General features: G+C 37.9%; 1 protein-coding gene across 5 annotated transcripts in view; it reads left to right on the top strand.

The window, feature by feature from the left end:
* The window catches only part of EPHA7 (EPH receptor A7), a 171,147-nt gene extending 164,341 nt beyond the window's left edge, over positions 1–6,806 (top strand). For all 5 annotated transcript variants that reach the window (XM_040552967.1, XM_040552974.1, XM_040552968.1 and 2 more), the window contains one exon: positions 5,888–6,806. In XM_040552967.1, coding sequence (XP_040408901.1) covers positions 5,888–6,101 — 214 coding nt within the window. In that variant the 3' untranslated portion in view covers positions 6,102–6,806. The remainder of the gene's footprint in view (positions 1–5,887) is intronic.
* Positions 6,807–13,653: the final 6,847 nt, after the last annotated feature.

Raw genomic sequence — 13,653 nt, 5'->3', positions numbered from 1 at the left:
TGAACGGGACAAATCAGACCACCTAGCGAGGGGACTGTTTCAGGGTAGGGGGGAGGAGAGATGAGGACCTCTTTATGAGTTAATGAAATTCATATAGAAAGTCACATGAAAATTAATACTTTACCTGTGTTACCAGCTTTTGAATTATTTGCTAAAGAAAAAATATAGTTTACACTAGAATTACATTTCTAACTTGGAAGTATTTCCTAGAAATATTACCCATTTTCAGTACGGGAAATTTGCTTAATAATTACGGGGAAAAAAATAAAAAAAAAGCTTATGAAGGCAGCCTTCAAAGCAGCTAATACCATTTTTATACTTATATTCTGAAACAAGTTTGTGTAAATATTTTTTTTTTTTTTTAACATCTGGTGTTGTCAATTTATTTAAATTAAAAATCCTAGATAGTGGATATTGCATATTTCATAATGCTTTTACAAGTTGTTGCATGATATTGGTCCGTCCCCACGTGCCCAAAGACGAGCCGGCGTGGAAGAAGACCGGCCTGGCTCAACAGAGAGTTGCGGCTTGTGCTTAGCAGGAAAAAGAGGGTTTATAATCTTTGGAAAAAAGGGCAGGCCACTGAGGAGGACTACAAGGATGTAGCGAGGCTGTGCAGGGAGAAAATTAGAAAGGCCAAAGCTCATCTGGAGCTCAACCTGGCTACTGCCATTAAAGACAACAAAAAATCCTTTTACAAATATATCAATGCGAAACGGAGGACTAAGGAGAATCTCCATCCTTTACTGGATGCGAGGGGAAACCTGGTTACTAAGGATGAGGAAAAGGCTGAGGTGCTTAATGCCGCCTTTGCCTCAGTCTTTAGCGGCAATACCGGTTGTTCTCTGGATACCCAGTGCCCTAAGCTGGCGGAAGGGGATGGGGAATAGGATGTGGCCTTCGCTATTCATGAGGAAATGGTTGGCGACCTGCTAAGGAGCTTGGATGTGCGCAAGTCGATGGGGCCCGATGGGATGCACCCGAGGGTACTGAAAGAACTGGCAGAGGAGCTGGCCGAGCCGCTTTCCATCATTTATCGGCAGTCCTGGCTATCGGGGGAGGTCCCAGTTGACTGGCGGCTAGCCAATGTGACACCCATCTATAAGAAGGGCCGGAGGGCAGACCCGGGGAACTATAGGCCTGCCAGTTTGACCTCACTGCCAGGAAAGCTCATGGAGCAGATTGTCTTGAGGGTCATCACGCGGCACTTGCAGGGCAAGCAGGCGATCAGGCCCAGTCAGCATGGGTTTACGAAAGGCAGGTCCTGCTTGACGAACCTGATCTCCTTCTATGACAAAGTGACGCGCTTGGTGGATGAGGGAAGGGCTGTGGATGTGGTTTACCTTGACCTCAGTAAGGCTTTTGACACCGTTCCCCACAACATTCTCCTCAAGAAACTGGCTGCGCGGGGCTTGGACTGGCGTACGCTTCGCTGGGTTAGAAACTGGCTGGATAGCCGGGCCCAGAGAGTTGTGGTGAATGGAGCCAAATCCAGTTGGAGGCCGGTTACTAGTGGAGTCCCCCAGGGCTCAGTGCTGGGGCCAGTCCTCTTTAATATCTTTATCGATGATCTGGATGAGGGCGTCCAGTGCACCCTCAGTAAGTTTGCAGATGACACCAAGCTAAGTGCGTGTGTCAATCTGCTCGAGGGCAGGAAGGCTCTGCAGGAGGATCTGGATAGGCTGGAGCGATGGGCTGAGGTCAACTGTATGAAGTTCAACAAGGCCAAGTGACGGGTCCTGCACCTGGGGCGCAACAACCCCAAGCAGAGTTACAGGCTGGGAGATGAGTGGTTGGAAAGCTGCCTGGCCGAGAAGGACCTGGGAGTATTGGTTGATAGTCAGCTGAATATGAGCCAGCAGTGTGCTCAGGTGGCCAAGAAGGCCAACAGCATCCTGGCCTGTATAAGAAGCAGTGTGGCCAGCAGGTCTAGGGAAGTGATTGTGCCCCTGTACTCGGCTCTGGTGAGGCCGCACCTCGAGTACTGTGTTCAGTTTTGGGCCCCTCGCTACAGGAAGGACGTGGACATGCTCGAGCGAGTCCAGAGAAGGGCGACCAAGCTGGTGAGGGGTCTGGAGAACAAGTCTTACGAGGAGCGGCTGAGGGAGCTGGGCTTGTTCAGCCTGGAGAAGAGGAGGCTCAGGGGCGACCTTATCGCTCTCTACAGTTACCTTAAAGGAGGCTGTAGTGAGGTGGGGATTGGTCTGTTCTCCCACGTGCCTGGTGACAGGATGAGGGGGAATGGGCGAAAGTTGCGACAGGGGAGTTTTAGGTTGGATGTTAGGAAGTACTTCTTTAGCGAAAGGGTTATTAAGCATTGGAACGGGCTGCCCAGGGAGGTGGTGGAGTCACCATCCCTGGAGGTCTTTAAAAGACGTTTAGATGTAGAGCTTAGCAATATGGTTTAGTGGAGTGCTTAGTGTTAGGTCGGAGGTTGGACTCGATGATCTTGAGGTCTCTTCCAACCTAGAAATCTGTGTCTGTGTCTGTGTCTATTACAAGTTGAATTTTTGAGGTCTAAATTGATGGTGCTTCACTTTAGATATCAGAACAGAAAGCGTGTATCTTAGCAAACATCTGCATGTTTGTCATTGAGCTGTTATGGCATACATTTGCAAAACAGAATGTTGTGTTTGGTAGAAATTAGACCACAAGTTTATTGTATTGTTGTTGTTTTCCTATTTAACGCCATTAGGTGATTGAAGTCCTTGTTAGCTAAGGTCAGTGAATACTAGTGAGCAGATGAATATGATGTAAATTGGTAAAAGCCATTTCTGAAAAGTATGGAGATATCTCAGAGAGGTGATGTCTGGTGTTTATTGAATTCTCTTTCTATCCTTGTTTACCACAACAGTCAGAGCAACAAGACAGACTGAATCCCTTCATGCTTATTAACAGCTGAATTGTAACTACACACAGTTCAGGATACATAGCTGATGTAAATGTAACTCTTATCTGGCATCCTTTTACCTCTGTTTCCAGGAAGACTCACTAATTTTTGTGATTTGAGAAATGGCCTACTCCTTTTCTGAGGACACAGAGAAATTTTACATAGTTGTGTGAGAAAGGCAAAGTAAGTCTAAGACTGATCTTATAGCTTTGGGCTTTGGGAAGGTAAGAGAAAGGCAACATGTGGAAAGGGTGAGTGTCTGTAGATATACACGTATAGCCAAGCACTTTGAGCTGCATCTGCTGCCTGGAAAAAGGTTGATTAGGCTTAGCAAGATGTTCCGCAGGCAGGATTTATCTCCACAATTCTTTCCTGCACTTTACAGCTTCTTCCCTTCCTTAACCACATTTTCCTTCCATAAATACCCTCCCTCTTATTCTGAAATTGGTGTTTAGGCCACTTCTTTGGGAACAAGGAGCCTTATGTTTTAAGTAAATTGGACTTTTTTTTTTATGCAAGAGGTTGAGTGGCCTGCCATGCCCCAGAAGAGCTAATATCTTGGTCTGTAGGTACCATGAATCTGGGCTTTCCCACATCATTCTGCCATTTCTCAATTATTAGATAAAATATTTATCTCTTTGATCTTTTATAATGTGTTTTCTGTTGAAAGGATGAATTTAGACATCTACTTTCAGAGAAGGTTTAGGGTTATGAATCCCTGAAAAATGTTCATCAGGACACAAACAGATTTACTGCTGGGATGCATGCTGGCATACCCAGGACCCTCTTAAGTGTGCTGAGGACTAGTTCACACTGACTTTCCTTTATGTGGAATTAGGGTGTGGGTGGTAACTTATGCATGTGCTCTTTTTGTTCCATTATTGAATACATGTATGGCCTTGGTATGCAGAACTGGATAAATGAGTATTTATCCAGAACCTGGATAAATGAGTATTACTTTGGACCACACAGCTGACCCAACCAGGAACTGAAGCCTTGTCCTCATTTCAGCATATTTTGTCAGACAGCTTAGCCACTCTCTTTGGCCTTCAGTTTCTTGAATTTACATTTTAGGTTTCTATTTCTTCCCAGAGATGCAGGCCTGGAACGACATTGAGCATTAGAGCAGCCTGACATGAAGCATTATGATAATGAATAGCTAGGTCATACAGATGCAAAGAAATAATCAAATTGATTTATCATGTGTCACACAGGGACCCTCTTGTCCCATTTGTTGATGTTTCACACTTGTTAGCTTGCACCTGGTCTCTGCTCTATAAAAGGCAGTAATTGGCAGTGACAACAAGGTGCATGCAGCCCAAAGTAAAGCCATGCTAGAGTCCAGGGTATACATACACTATCCCATGAATCTCTTGATCCAAAGGCCTTCATCCTGGTGCTGACCAAAAAAGGTCAGTAGAGGCATTGCCAATAAAATATAACCTGAGGTTTTAAATACCTATATATCTAAGAGCTATCTGTGACTACCAGTTGCCTTTAGCTTTGCATAAATTCACGTCAATCATTTTTACTAATTCAAAGACATACTTGCCTTCTAAATATTAAAAAAAAAAAAAAGTCAGAAAAAAAGTCTTCTTTTTGGAAGGAATTTCTTCTGAGAGTTCTCTCTTGCCGCATTCTTTTCTCATGCATTCCTTGCATTACTAAGGTTTCAAAGGGCAGGTGCAAATAAAAACTAATAGAAGTGAGGTGTAGCTTAGTTAATTCCTTCCCTTCATGCAAAATTACACTACACTAGAGATGAAGAAATGTTATGTCACTCCATCAAATTGCTTCCTCTAGCTTTTTTTTTTTTCTTTTTTTTTGCTAAAACTCAAATATTACGGCTATTAATATTGTCAGATCCTCTTCTCAGCTTGTCATAAAACATCTGCTGCCATTTTGTCCAGTCTGGTGACAGAGATGTATGGCATGCTATAATGTATTAATAATGCTCTTTTCCTGAATAAGTATCTCCCCTTTGATTCATGCTGTTAAATAATCTAATCTGTGTGCCGGAATAACATACACTGTTTTGGAATCAACTGTAAGAATATTGGTTGGTATGGCAGGGGGCATTCCTCTGCTGGTTTATTTTTCTTTAGTATTAGTGCTATATTGACTTGTCTCAAAGTCTGTAATAGATTGCTTTTCTCTCAGGAATTTTCAAATAATTTAGCTAAGAGGTTGCTAACCGTATTTATAATATATACATATATTTTTAAAATCCTGGCCTAAATCTAATGGTCCTAAAGCTATATTGCTTTAGAGATTCCATATGGCCAACCTGCCACTAAAAGTACAATAAAATCTTCATCTTTTTATTTACTTTTTAATATATTTTTTAAAGCTTTTGCATTATTTTTTGGCAACATAAGTAAAATAAACAGTGTCTTGGGATGCCTAATATCATGTAATGACTAAGACAAGTCAGTTAAAGTATTTTATAAGATTCTTCAACAATACTGATAATATCAGGCTAAAGAAGATTCTTCCTTATTAGTTTATACACCTACCATATGTATCTTTTTTTTAAAATTAAGTATAGTTTAAACTGAATTAACACACCCGTTCCACCCTTTTCCTGCTTCTCTGTATTAGAGTTATCAACATCTTCTCCCTGTCCCTAATTTAATACCCAAACACCCATCCAAAAGAAAACCAAAAAAAAAAAAAAAAAAAAAAAAAAAAAAAAAAAAAAACCATGCACCTCATTCATTTATCTCCTTTATTTTAAATACTAAAATTATCAATTATAACCTTCTGGCTCATTAAGAAAAATGTGAAACATAACTGCATTTCCTTCATGGTAGAGTTGTTTGCTTGGGAATTTTTGGGTTTATTTATATTTACCTAGTGAGTCAACGATTATTTTTGTCAAGTGCTGGTATATACATCAAGATGACAATGATAGTATAATTTGCCTCTATTACTTCCTGATATCAGGATTCTGCTGCACTGCCAATTTTATATCTGTTGTTATTGTTTGTTTGACAGAATCAAAAACATACCAGGTGCTTTGCAAAACAGAGAACAAGAAAAATCCCTTTCCAGAAGAGATGACAGCCTGAATAGAAATGACATAATGGCAGGAGACAAAGGAAGCAGAAAGGGGAAGCAAAACAAGAGTTATAACAAAAACAAGAGTTATAACCATAAAATCATGAGATTGGTTTGGAGGCACAGTGAACGCTATGAGGCATTTTTTTAAAGCACATAAGGACTATAGTTGGGATTAGAGGATGGAAATGTAGAAAAGAAGCATGGAAAGGAATGGAGAAGAAGGGAGGAACAGACTGGCAACAGGAGGAAGAGTAAACAGAGGTGTATGGGAGAGGCCAGAACACACACCTGACAAACTGATGATTATGACTAATGCCAAGAATGAAAGACTACATCTGAAGAGCATGATGATTTCAGGATGGCGAAGCAGGACATGGCGATGCTGCTAGGGAGAGAAGAGCCGGCAAAGCTGCCCTGGAAGCCTACCCTGGAAGCTCCTCACACTAATATAACCCTGCTTCCCCATCTTTTTAGCTCCCCTCTTATACACAAAATTCCCATACAGAAGAGCAAAGGAGAAGGAGAAGCAGCTAAATCGAACATTTCCAAAAGTACTGCTGGGGAAGAAGTTTAAGTCAGGATGATATAGATTTACTTCTACTGATGATGCAAGTGGCAGAGTTAGTCTTTTTCATTCAGACAAATCAATGGGAGTCTTTGCCAGTACTTACAAATAGGTCTTGCTAAGAAGCAGATTTTAATAATTTAACCAATCCAGGACATTTTGAAATGTCCTTCATTCTAGATCAGAAAGAAGCAGAAATCATAACATTTACAGTGAAATAGGAACATAGAAGAAAAATATCAGAGACATTTTTCTTAGAGCTGAAAATAATTGTTTCAGTATTAAAAAGAAAAAAAAAAAAGAGATAAGGAAGGGAAATGCTCATTGAAAATAAAAAAATAAATTATAACTTTCAATGAAAAAATATAACATTGGGAATAATTTTAATTATGCTGAATTGGCTCTTTTTTCTCCAAAAAAGATCAACACTTTTTCAAAGTGAACTGGAAAATTGGCATTTTCAGAATGTCTGATGTTTTAAACTACCCTGATTTCCAAGTTAACTCTTCTTCAGGAATAAGAAAGCTGCAAAATGGCCAGTCTAATCTCTTCCTCACCTCCTTCTCCTCTGCTGTTGTGATATCAGGCATCTCTACTGATCAGGCTGCAAAGAGCAAAACCAGTTTCTATGTCTCCCTGAGAAAAGGCATATTGCCAACTTCTTGAAGAATTATTAATTAGATATCTGCTTACAGGAAATAACTTTTTTTTTTTTTTTTTTTTTTTTTGCTACAGAGTATGTCTCCATCACAGCTCTTCCATTTTGCCTGGGAAGGTTTGTCAGAAAGCATACTGGAAAGCCTCAGATGTTTCTGTAACTAATTAAACTGTTTTTAGTCATAGTTATAGTGTAGTAGATATACTGGCATGATAGCTGAGAGACTACTCCTCGTAATGGAGTACTCTACTACTCTGGCATATATAGACACTTTGCTTTGTACTTCTGACTTCAAAATTTTGATGTTTAGGGTACTATAGATACTTGCCACTTGTGTTTTTTCTTATAAGTTCTAGAAGACAGTAATGGATATTTTGGTTCTTGCGACACCTTATCAACATGATACATGGATTTAGTCTCTTTTAGCAATGGAATGATATAAACATTATCTATTGGAGACAATAGCCTCATTTAAGTCCATCTTGGCAACTCTAGACAGAATTCAAATAATTCATCTAGGTGAGCAGGAGACAATTGCTGAAAATCATACCTGAAAAATTAGTAGTAATCCTTAACTGGTTGGGTTTGCCCATCATTTGCTTGAAGATTTTGATAACTGGTGACTTACTGGATTCTCAGATAGCAGCAATTGCCAAGCACTTTTTTTTTTTTTTTTATTGCCTGCAATTTGAACTTTGCTTAAGTTAATTAAACTATTGTCACCTTAGGGTATCATTTTAGCAATGGGTTTGACAGGACCTATTCTGTTAATGTAGGGATTTCAACTATTAAAGAACACAACAGGTATAGAGAGTTAACAATGCATAGCAGTGCTTGAAGAATCAGGCCCGCATCAGTTATGTCTCTCCTCCATTATTGAAGTAATATTGGATTTAAATCATATAGCCGTTGGGTAAGCTTACAAAATCTACCCCACATAAGTTCCTCTCTCCTTCAATCAAAAGTAGCTTAAAGGTTTATAACATTCCATGTACCATTAAAAACAAACAAACAAACAAAACCAGAAGCAAACAAAAAAGTGTTATGTCATAGTATCTCTCTGTAATAAAGTAATAACATATTTTTTACATATCATTTTTACATATTTTCATACCAGTTACACACAACTTTTTGCAATAATATATTCAGAATAAAGCAATATCAAAACGTAGTGATTATTTCTATTAATAATATTCATCCAAGCTCTGGATTTTGCTTAGTTTTCCCCCTGATTCTGGCATGGTAGCAGATATGGAAGTTATGTGTACCTGTGCGCTGGCACTGAGAGAAGATTCCACTGTGTGACATCTTCCCTGCTTCTGCTACAAAAAAATAAAAAATAAAATAAAATAAAATAAAATACCACCTTATCATTCCCTATCATTTCAATTGGGAAATGTGATGTAACCTCTGGAAAACTGCAGTTTGACATGCCTTCTGAATTCAGACACTGAGCTGGACACAAAGTTTCGGAAGGGATTTAGTACCAGCTATTTCAGTAGCTATATTATAATGTATACTGAAAGTAAAGGAAAGCATAACTATTTTTTTTTTTTAATTTAGCCTAAGTTTTTTCCTGCAAATCCTTTCCTATTGTTATCTATCAGCTTTTCCAAGATATTTGGTTGTGCATAAAGTCAGAATAGCTGCACTAACTCAACCCCAAAGTCCATATAGCCCAGTGTGCCTGGCAGGTGTAGAGGTCCAGACCTGTTGTTGAAAGGCCTGCACTGTCCCCTAAAGATTAGGGACACCATCAACAGTCAACTTCAAAGCACCTTCAGGGCTCTTTTATCCAGTATGTACAGTTCAAATGGTTCCTAAATCAGGTGGTGCACTACGTTTAATAGTCTGAATTTGTCCTAGATCTGGTGAATTTACTTTCTCCTTCTGTCTCTCTTTCCCTCTCTGTTTTGCCCTTCTTTCTTCTGAAATAGAATGACCAGGGCTGCATGAATTATTCAACATAAGAGTGTATGATGTATTTATACAGTGATATAGCGATACAGTGTATTTATACGGTGATATATATATATATGTTTCTATTTTGTTTACTTCTTTCTTAATCATCCAGATATCCTGTTTCACAATTTTACTTGATGCTGAGTGCTTGACTTGGTGCTTTCAGAGAGCTAATATCAGTTCATGTATTTTTTTCTTCTTGAGCAATAGTGAATTTGGAGTCCCTGTCTGTGTATGTATAGCTAGACTTACTTTTTCCCTTGTGCATTTCTTTGTGCTTTATCAAATTTCATCACCACTTTATTGCCAATGGCATTTAAAATTGTTAAATCATTTTGCAGTTCCTTACAGGCAGCTTTTGGTTTAACTTTTTAAAATCATTTTGTATCAAACTTTCTCATCTGACAGTTCTTAGATATCATATTTCCCTTTACTACTAATAAAAGTACTTTTGCTTAAATTCTTTGTTTTAATTGATGCTTCAGAATCCAAGAAGCTTTGTGTACACTTAAGTGCTATAATTTATGATTGTATTTTTCAGGAAGGAGGAGAGAGACCTTCAAGCTATTTTCCTTTATGTTTTATTAATTGGAAACCTTAAAAGTAGAATGTAGACCTTCTTATTGCATAGTGGTTATGACAGAGTAGTTTTACAACATTCAGAATGAAAAATTACTAAGGGCTAGATCCATGAAATGCATGTAGGAATGGTCTTTAGCCTCTTAGATGTCCTGCCTCTCCTCAGAAGCTGTAAACCCATGTTGGGCACCTCTCTCTCTGCATTTAAAGAGGACAGCTGGATGTTTAGTAAAAACATCCTCCAACTGTAACATACTAAGCAGAAAACAGACTAAGCGAAATAGAGAAACAGCCAGAAGGGGGAAACAAAACAAGTGGATGATTCCCTGATATAGGTATATTTTTCAGCACTTCTGAGACTGTAGGGTTTTGCAAGGTGAGATTCTCAGCATCTCTCCTACTGCAGCTGTTCCTCTTGTTTTTGGCACTATTCCCTGCAGTGAATTCTAGCATCTGATGCATACGTCCAACTTGCTGCACTGAGATGTCAGTCCCTCTCTTCCTCTCTATCCCAGTAAATATTGAACTTTCAGGATTAGGCAACAACTGAGTATACTTTGGTGAACTACCCTGCCAGGGTAAGCACCTAAAATTGCATTTAGCCACTTCTGTTTCATTGCAGGTCTAAACTGGGGTCTGTTACAACACTCGTGAAAGCAATGAGAATTATTTGAACCCTAACTCAGCAAATTGGTTAAACCCGTCTGTGTAAAAAGGAATCACTTGTTTGTCCCACATCCTAACTTCACTGAAATGTCATCATAATTCTCCAAAACCAATTCTGTGTCTACATCACAATTATGTTTAACCTTATATGAATACTGAAAGTATGTAGCTCTAGACAGGTGAGTAGACCGTATGAGTTATTAGTATTCATACCATATTAGAAATCTTATGAAGTGGGGGAAATAAGTGGGTGGTGATTGACATTTAGTGTTTCTCAAGCTGAATTATATCTTGTATATTTGAGAGAATAAATGAAGATTTTATTTATTTGTTTGTTTTTAGAAACCTCTCCCTTTGTTCTCCCTTAAATAATACAGAAATATGTAGTACTGGGTTTAATTTTGAATAGTTACAAAAGTAATTATTTCAAATGCTATAGATATACTTGAGAGGATGGTGACAATAGAGAACAAGCTGCCAGAGGATTTATTTGATGTTCTGAGGGAATGTGTTATAAATTTCTATCTCTTATAGTGTAGATGCTTATAAATCTTCCTCCGTTTGAAGGAGTAGAACTTTGGGAACTAATAAGCCAAAAATTAAGAGACTCCAAAAACTAGCAAATCAAACTGCCATACAACATTTTAAAAATGAACAAAAGCTGAATGCCTGCTATATCTATATCTAAGTATCTATACTGACACAGGCTAGTTCCTACATGTATAATTAAGTTCTTACTGTTTCAATTTATTAGTCGTATATGTTGGTCCAGTCTCCACTGCTTCAGCATTGTTTGTTGCATAGTTGATGTTAACTTTAGTGGGTTCTGCTTTTTTATTGACAGATATTAATTGAGTAACAGTGGCAGGCAGTAATAAAATAAAGGAGCAGAAATCTGGGATTAAAGGAAAATTCATAACAAATCCCAGGTCAGCTAATGTTTCCTGGTATGTACTGGGCAGGTACAGCCTTTGTTACATAAAATGCCGAAATATCAAGGAAAGTGAATTGTTATGCACTGATGCCAAACAACGATACGATAAAGATATTTCTAGAAGATATAATATGTTCAGTGACACAAAGGAAGGAACTCATAGACAAGCTGCTATTTTAAACTTGGACAAAAAATTCAAAATAATAATTTTAACATTATTATTATTATTATTATTATTATTATTATTATTTACTTTTTACCAGTTCTGTCATTGTGTGTTTGCACCATTTAGGAAAGCTTGCTTCTCGTTGCCAGCACATCTCACCTGCCCATTCCAGCTCTTTCCTTTTCCTGTAGTCTAGTTTCAAAGACTAGACATCCACAGTCTTTTTTGCTACAGCTTCTAACCCTTCTTTTGCCTTTACTTGGACTTGTTCTTGCATTTCTTCATTGGTTTATTTAAGATTTTTGTATCAATTTACTTTCAATTTAAATATAAACAATACTTACATTATTGAAAGATGGTCTTGGTTCAATCTTTTGTTCTAATCCTACAGTACCCTACAGTACAGGAAGTAAGAATTTATTGATTCTTTAAAGAAAAATAATAAATAGATAAATAAGAATAATCTTCCCTAGTTCCATAAAAGCAAAACTTTTCCTGTTGTACACTTTTGCACCAACATTTCCAAAAATTTGGGAACTCAACTTGAAACCTGTTATTGGGATCTAACTTTGTTTGTTTTTAATATATATAAATACTGATTTTTCCAAACCCCTGAAATGCAGGGATTCTCAGTTTATTCCAAACTGAGGAAATATAGAAAGGAACTATTTAGAATAAAAGAAGCAGCCTAAGCCAATTTCTTTCCTTTGATATTTAGGGCCTTGATTTATTTTAGTGTATGCTCAAGCTCTCCTTTATCTTAGAAATGCATACATAGTTATGTTTGTGATGTACCTCTGCACTTTCCTGAATACCTAGGGCAGTCTCTCCATTTTAAAATTGGAAATGAACTTTTAACTAGTGGACAGAAATTCTCTTCAAAGATGGAATATCAGGGAAAACAAATTGAGATGGACAATTTTGAGGCAGGTTTTCTAATGAATACAAAAGTTGGTTACATGTTGTGTGAAACTTTAAAAGAAGATGCAGTGTTGGCAAACACTGCTGTAGTCCACTGTTGATATACCTATTTCCAGAAAAATAAGTGTTTCGAAATTGTATCCCAGTAAACAGACCCACCAGAAGTTTCTTTAGACAGTTTAATGACAATAATTTTCTTACTGTAAATTATTTATATTGCCAAGAATAATCCAACTAATCTGTAAAAAATGTATGAGGCATATTTCTTTCTGAAAAAAAAAATCATAATGTAGTGTTTTCTAATGTCTACTCAAAATTTACAGTTTAAGTATATATGTTCAGTTATATATAAATACATGCTTTAATGTAATAAAATCATCCCTCTGTTACTTTTGAAAATAGGGGACACTACTTCTTCTACTTCCTTCCCCACTAAAGCTGTCCTCCTGCACATTTTTGTACTGTAGCATTCCCAAGGGAGAAAACAAGTTTTGAAACTCATACTTTTATTTTATTACTATTATTTTTTTTATCATGATTGTCAGTGGGAATGGATTTGGGAAGGAAAATGTAAGCAGGAATAAAAATATCAGGTTTTATTAAGTGACATCAAATGTAATGAAATCTCAAGGTCAACTTAATTTCTTACCTCTTCTTATCTCTCTGACTCATAGCACTGCATCTCAATAGCTGCCACCAACAGCTACCACCAGAAATCTTGGCTAATTAGTAATCAGTCATGTCACTTAATGTGATCTCATCCAGCCTGACTATTGAACCTGAGTACAACAAGAAAAAGGAAATTTGAAACTCTTAGCAGTTGTGTTTAGTCCACCTATTTTCAGCAGCATTATGTTCCTACAGTTCAAGCTTTCATTATGCTACACTAATAGGCATAACTGAATTTGATGGGTTAAAGATAAGATTTCTTAGCAGTTCAATGGCATTAAGCTAGGAAAGAGCTTTGTTAATAAAATTCCAGAGCACACATCCCTTCTTAGCAGTAACTGGTTCAGCATAGGAAGTACCCATCATGGCCGAATCATAGAATCATTAAGGTTGGAAAAGACCTTCAAGATCATCACCAATATCACCCACTTAAACATGTCCCTAAGCACCATGTCCGACCTTTCCTTAAACATCCCCAGAGGCAGTGACTCCACCACCTCCCTGGGCAACCTGTTCCAATGCCTAACCACTCTCTCTGAGAAGAAATTTCTCAGAATTTCCAACTTAAACAACCCCTGCT

This window comes from Cygnus olor, chromosome 3, assembly GCF_009769625.2.
Source record: "Cygnus olor isolate bCygOlo1 chromosome 3, bCygOlo1.pri.v2, whole genome shotgun sequence".
Classification (NCBI taxonomy): domain Eukaryota; kingdom Metazoa; phylum Chordata; class Aves; order Anseriformes; family Anatidae; genus Cygnus; species Cygnus olor.
Note: the sequence above shows the minus strand (reverse complement) of the source record. Positions and strands in the feature narration are given on the sequence as shown.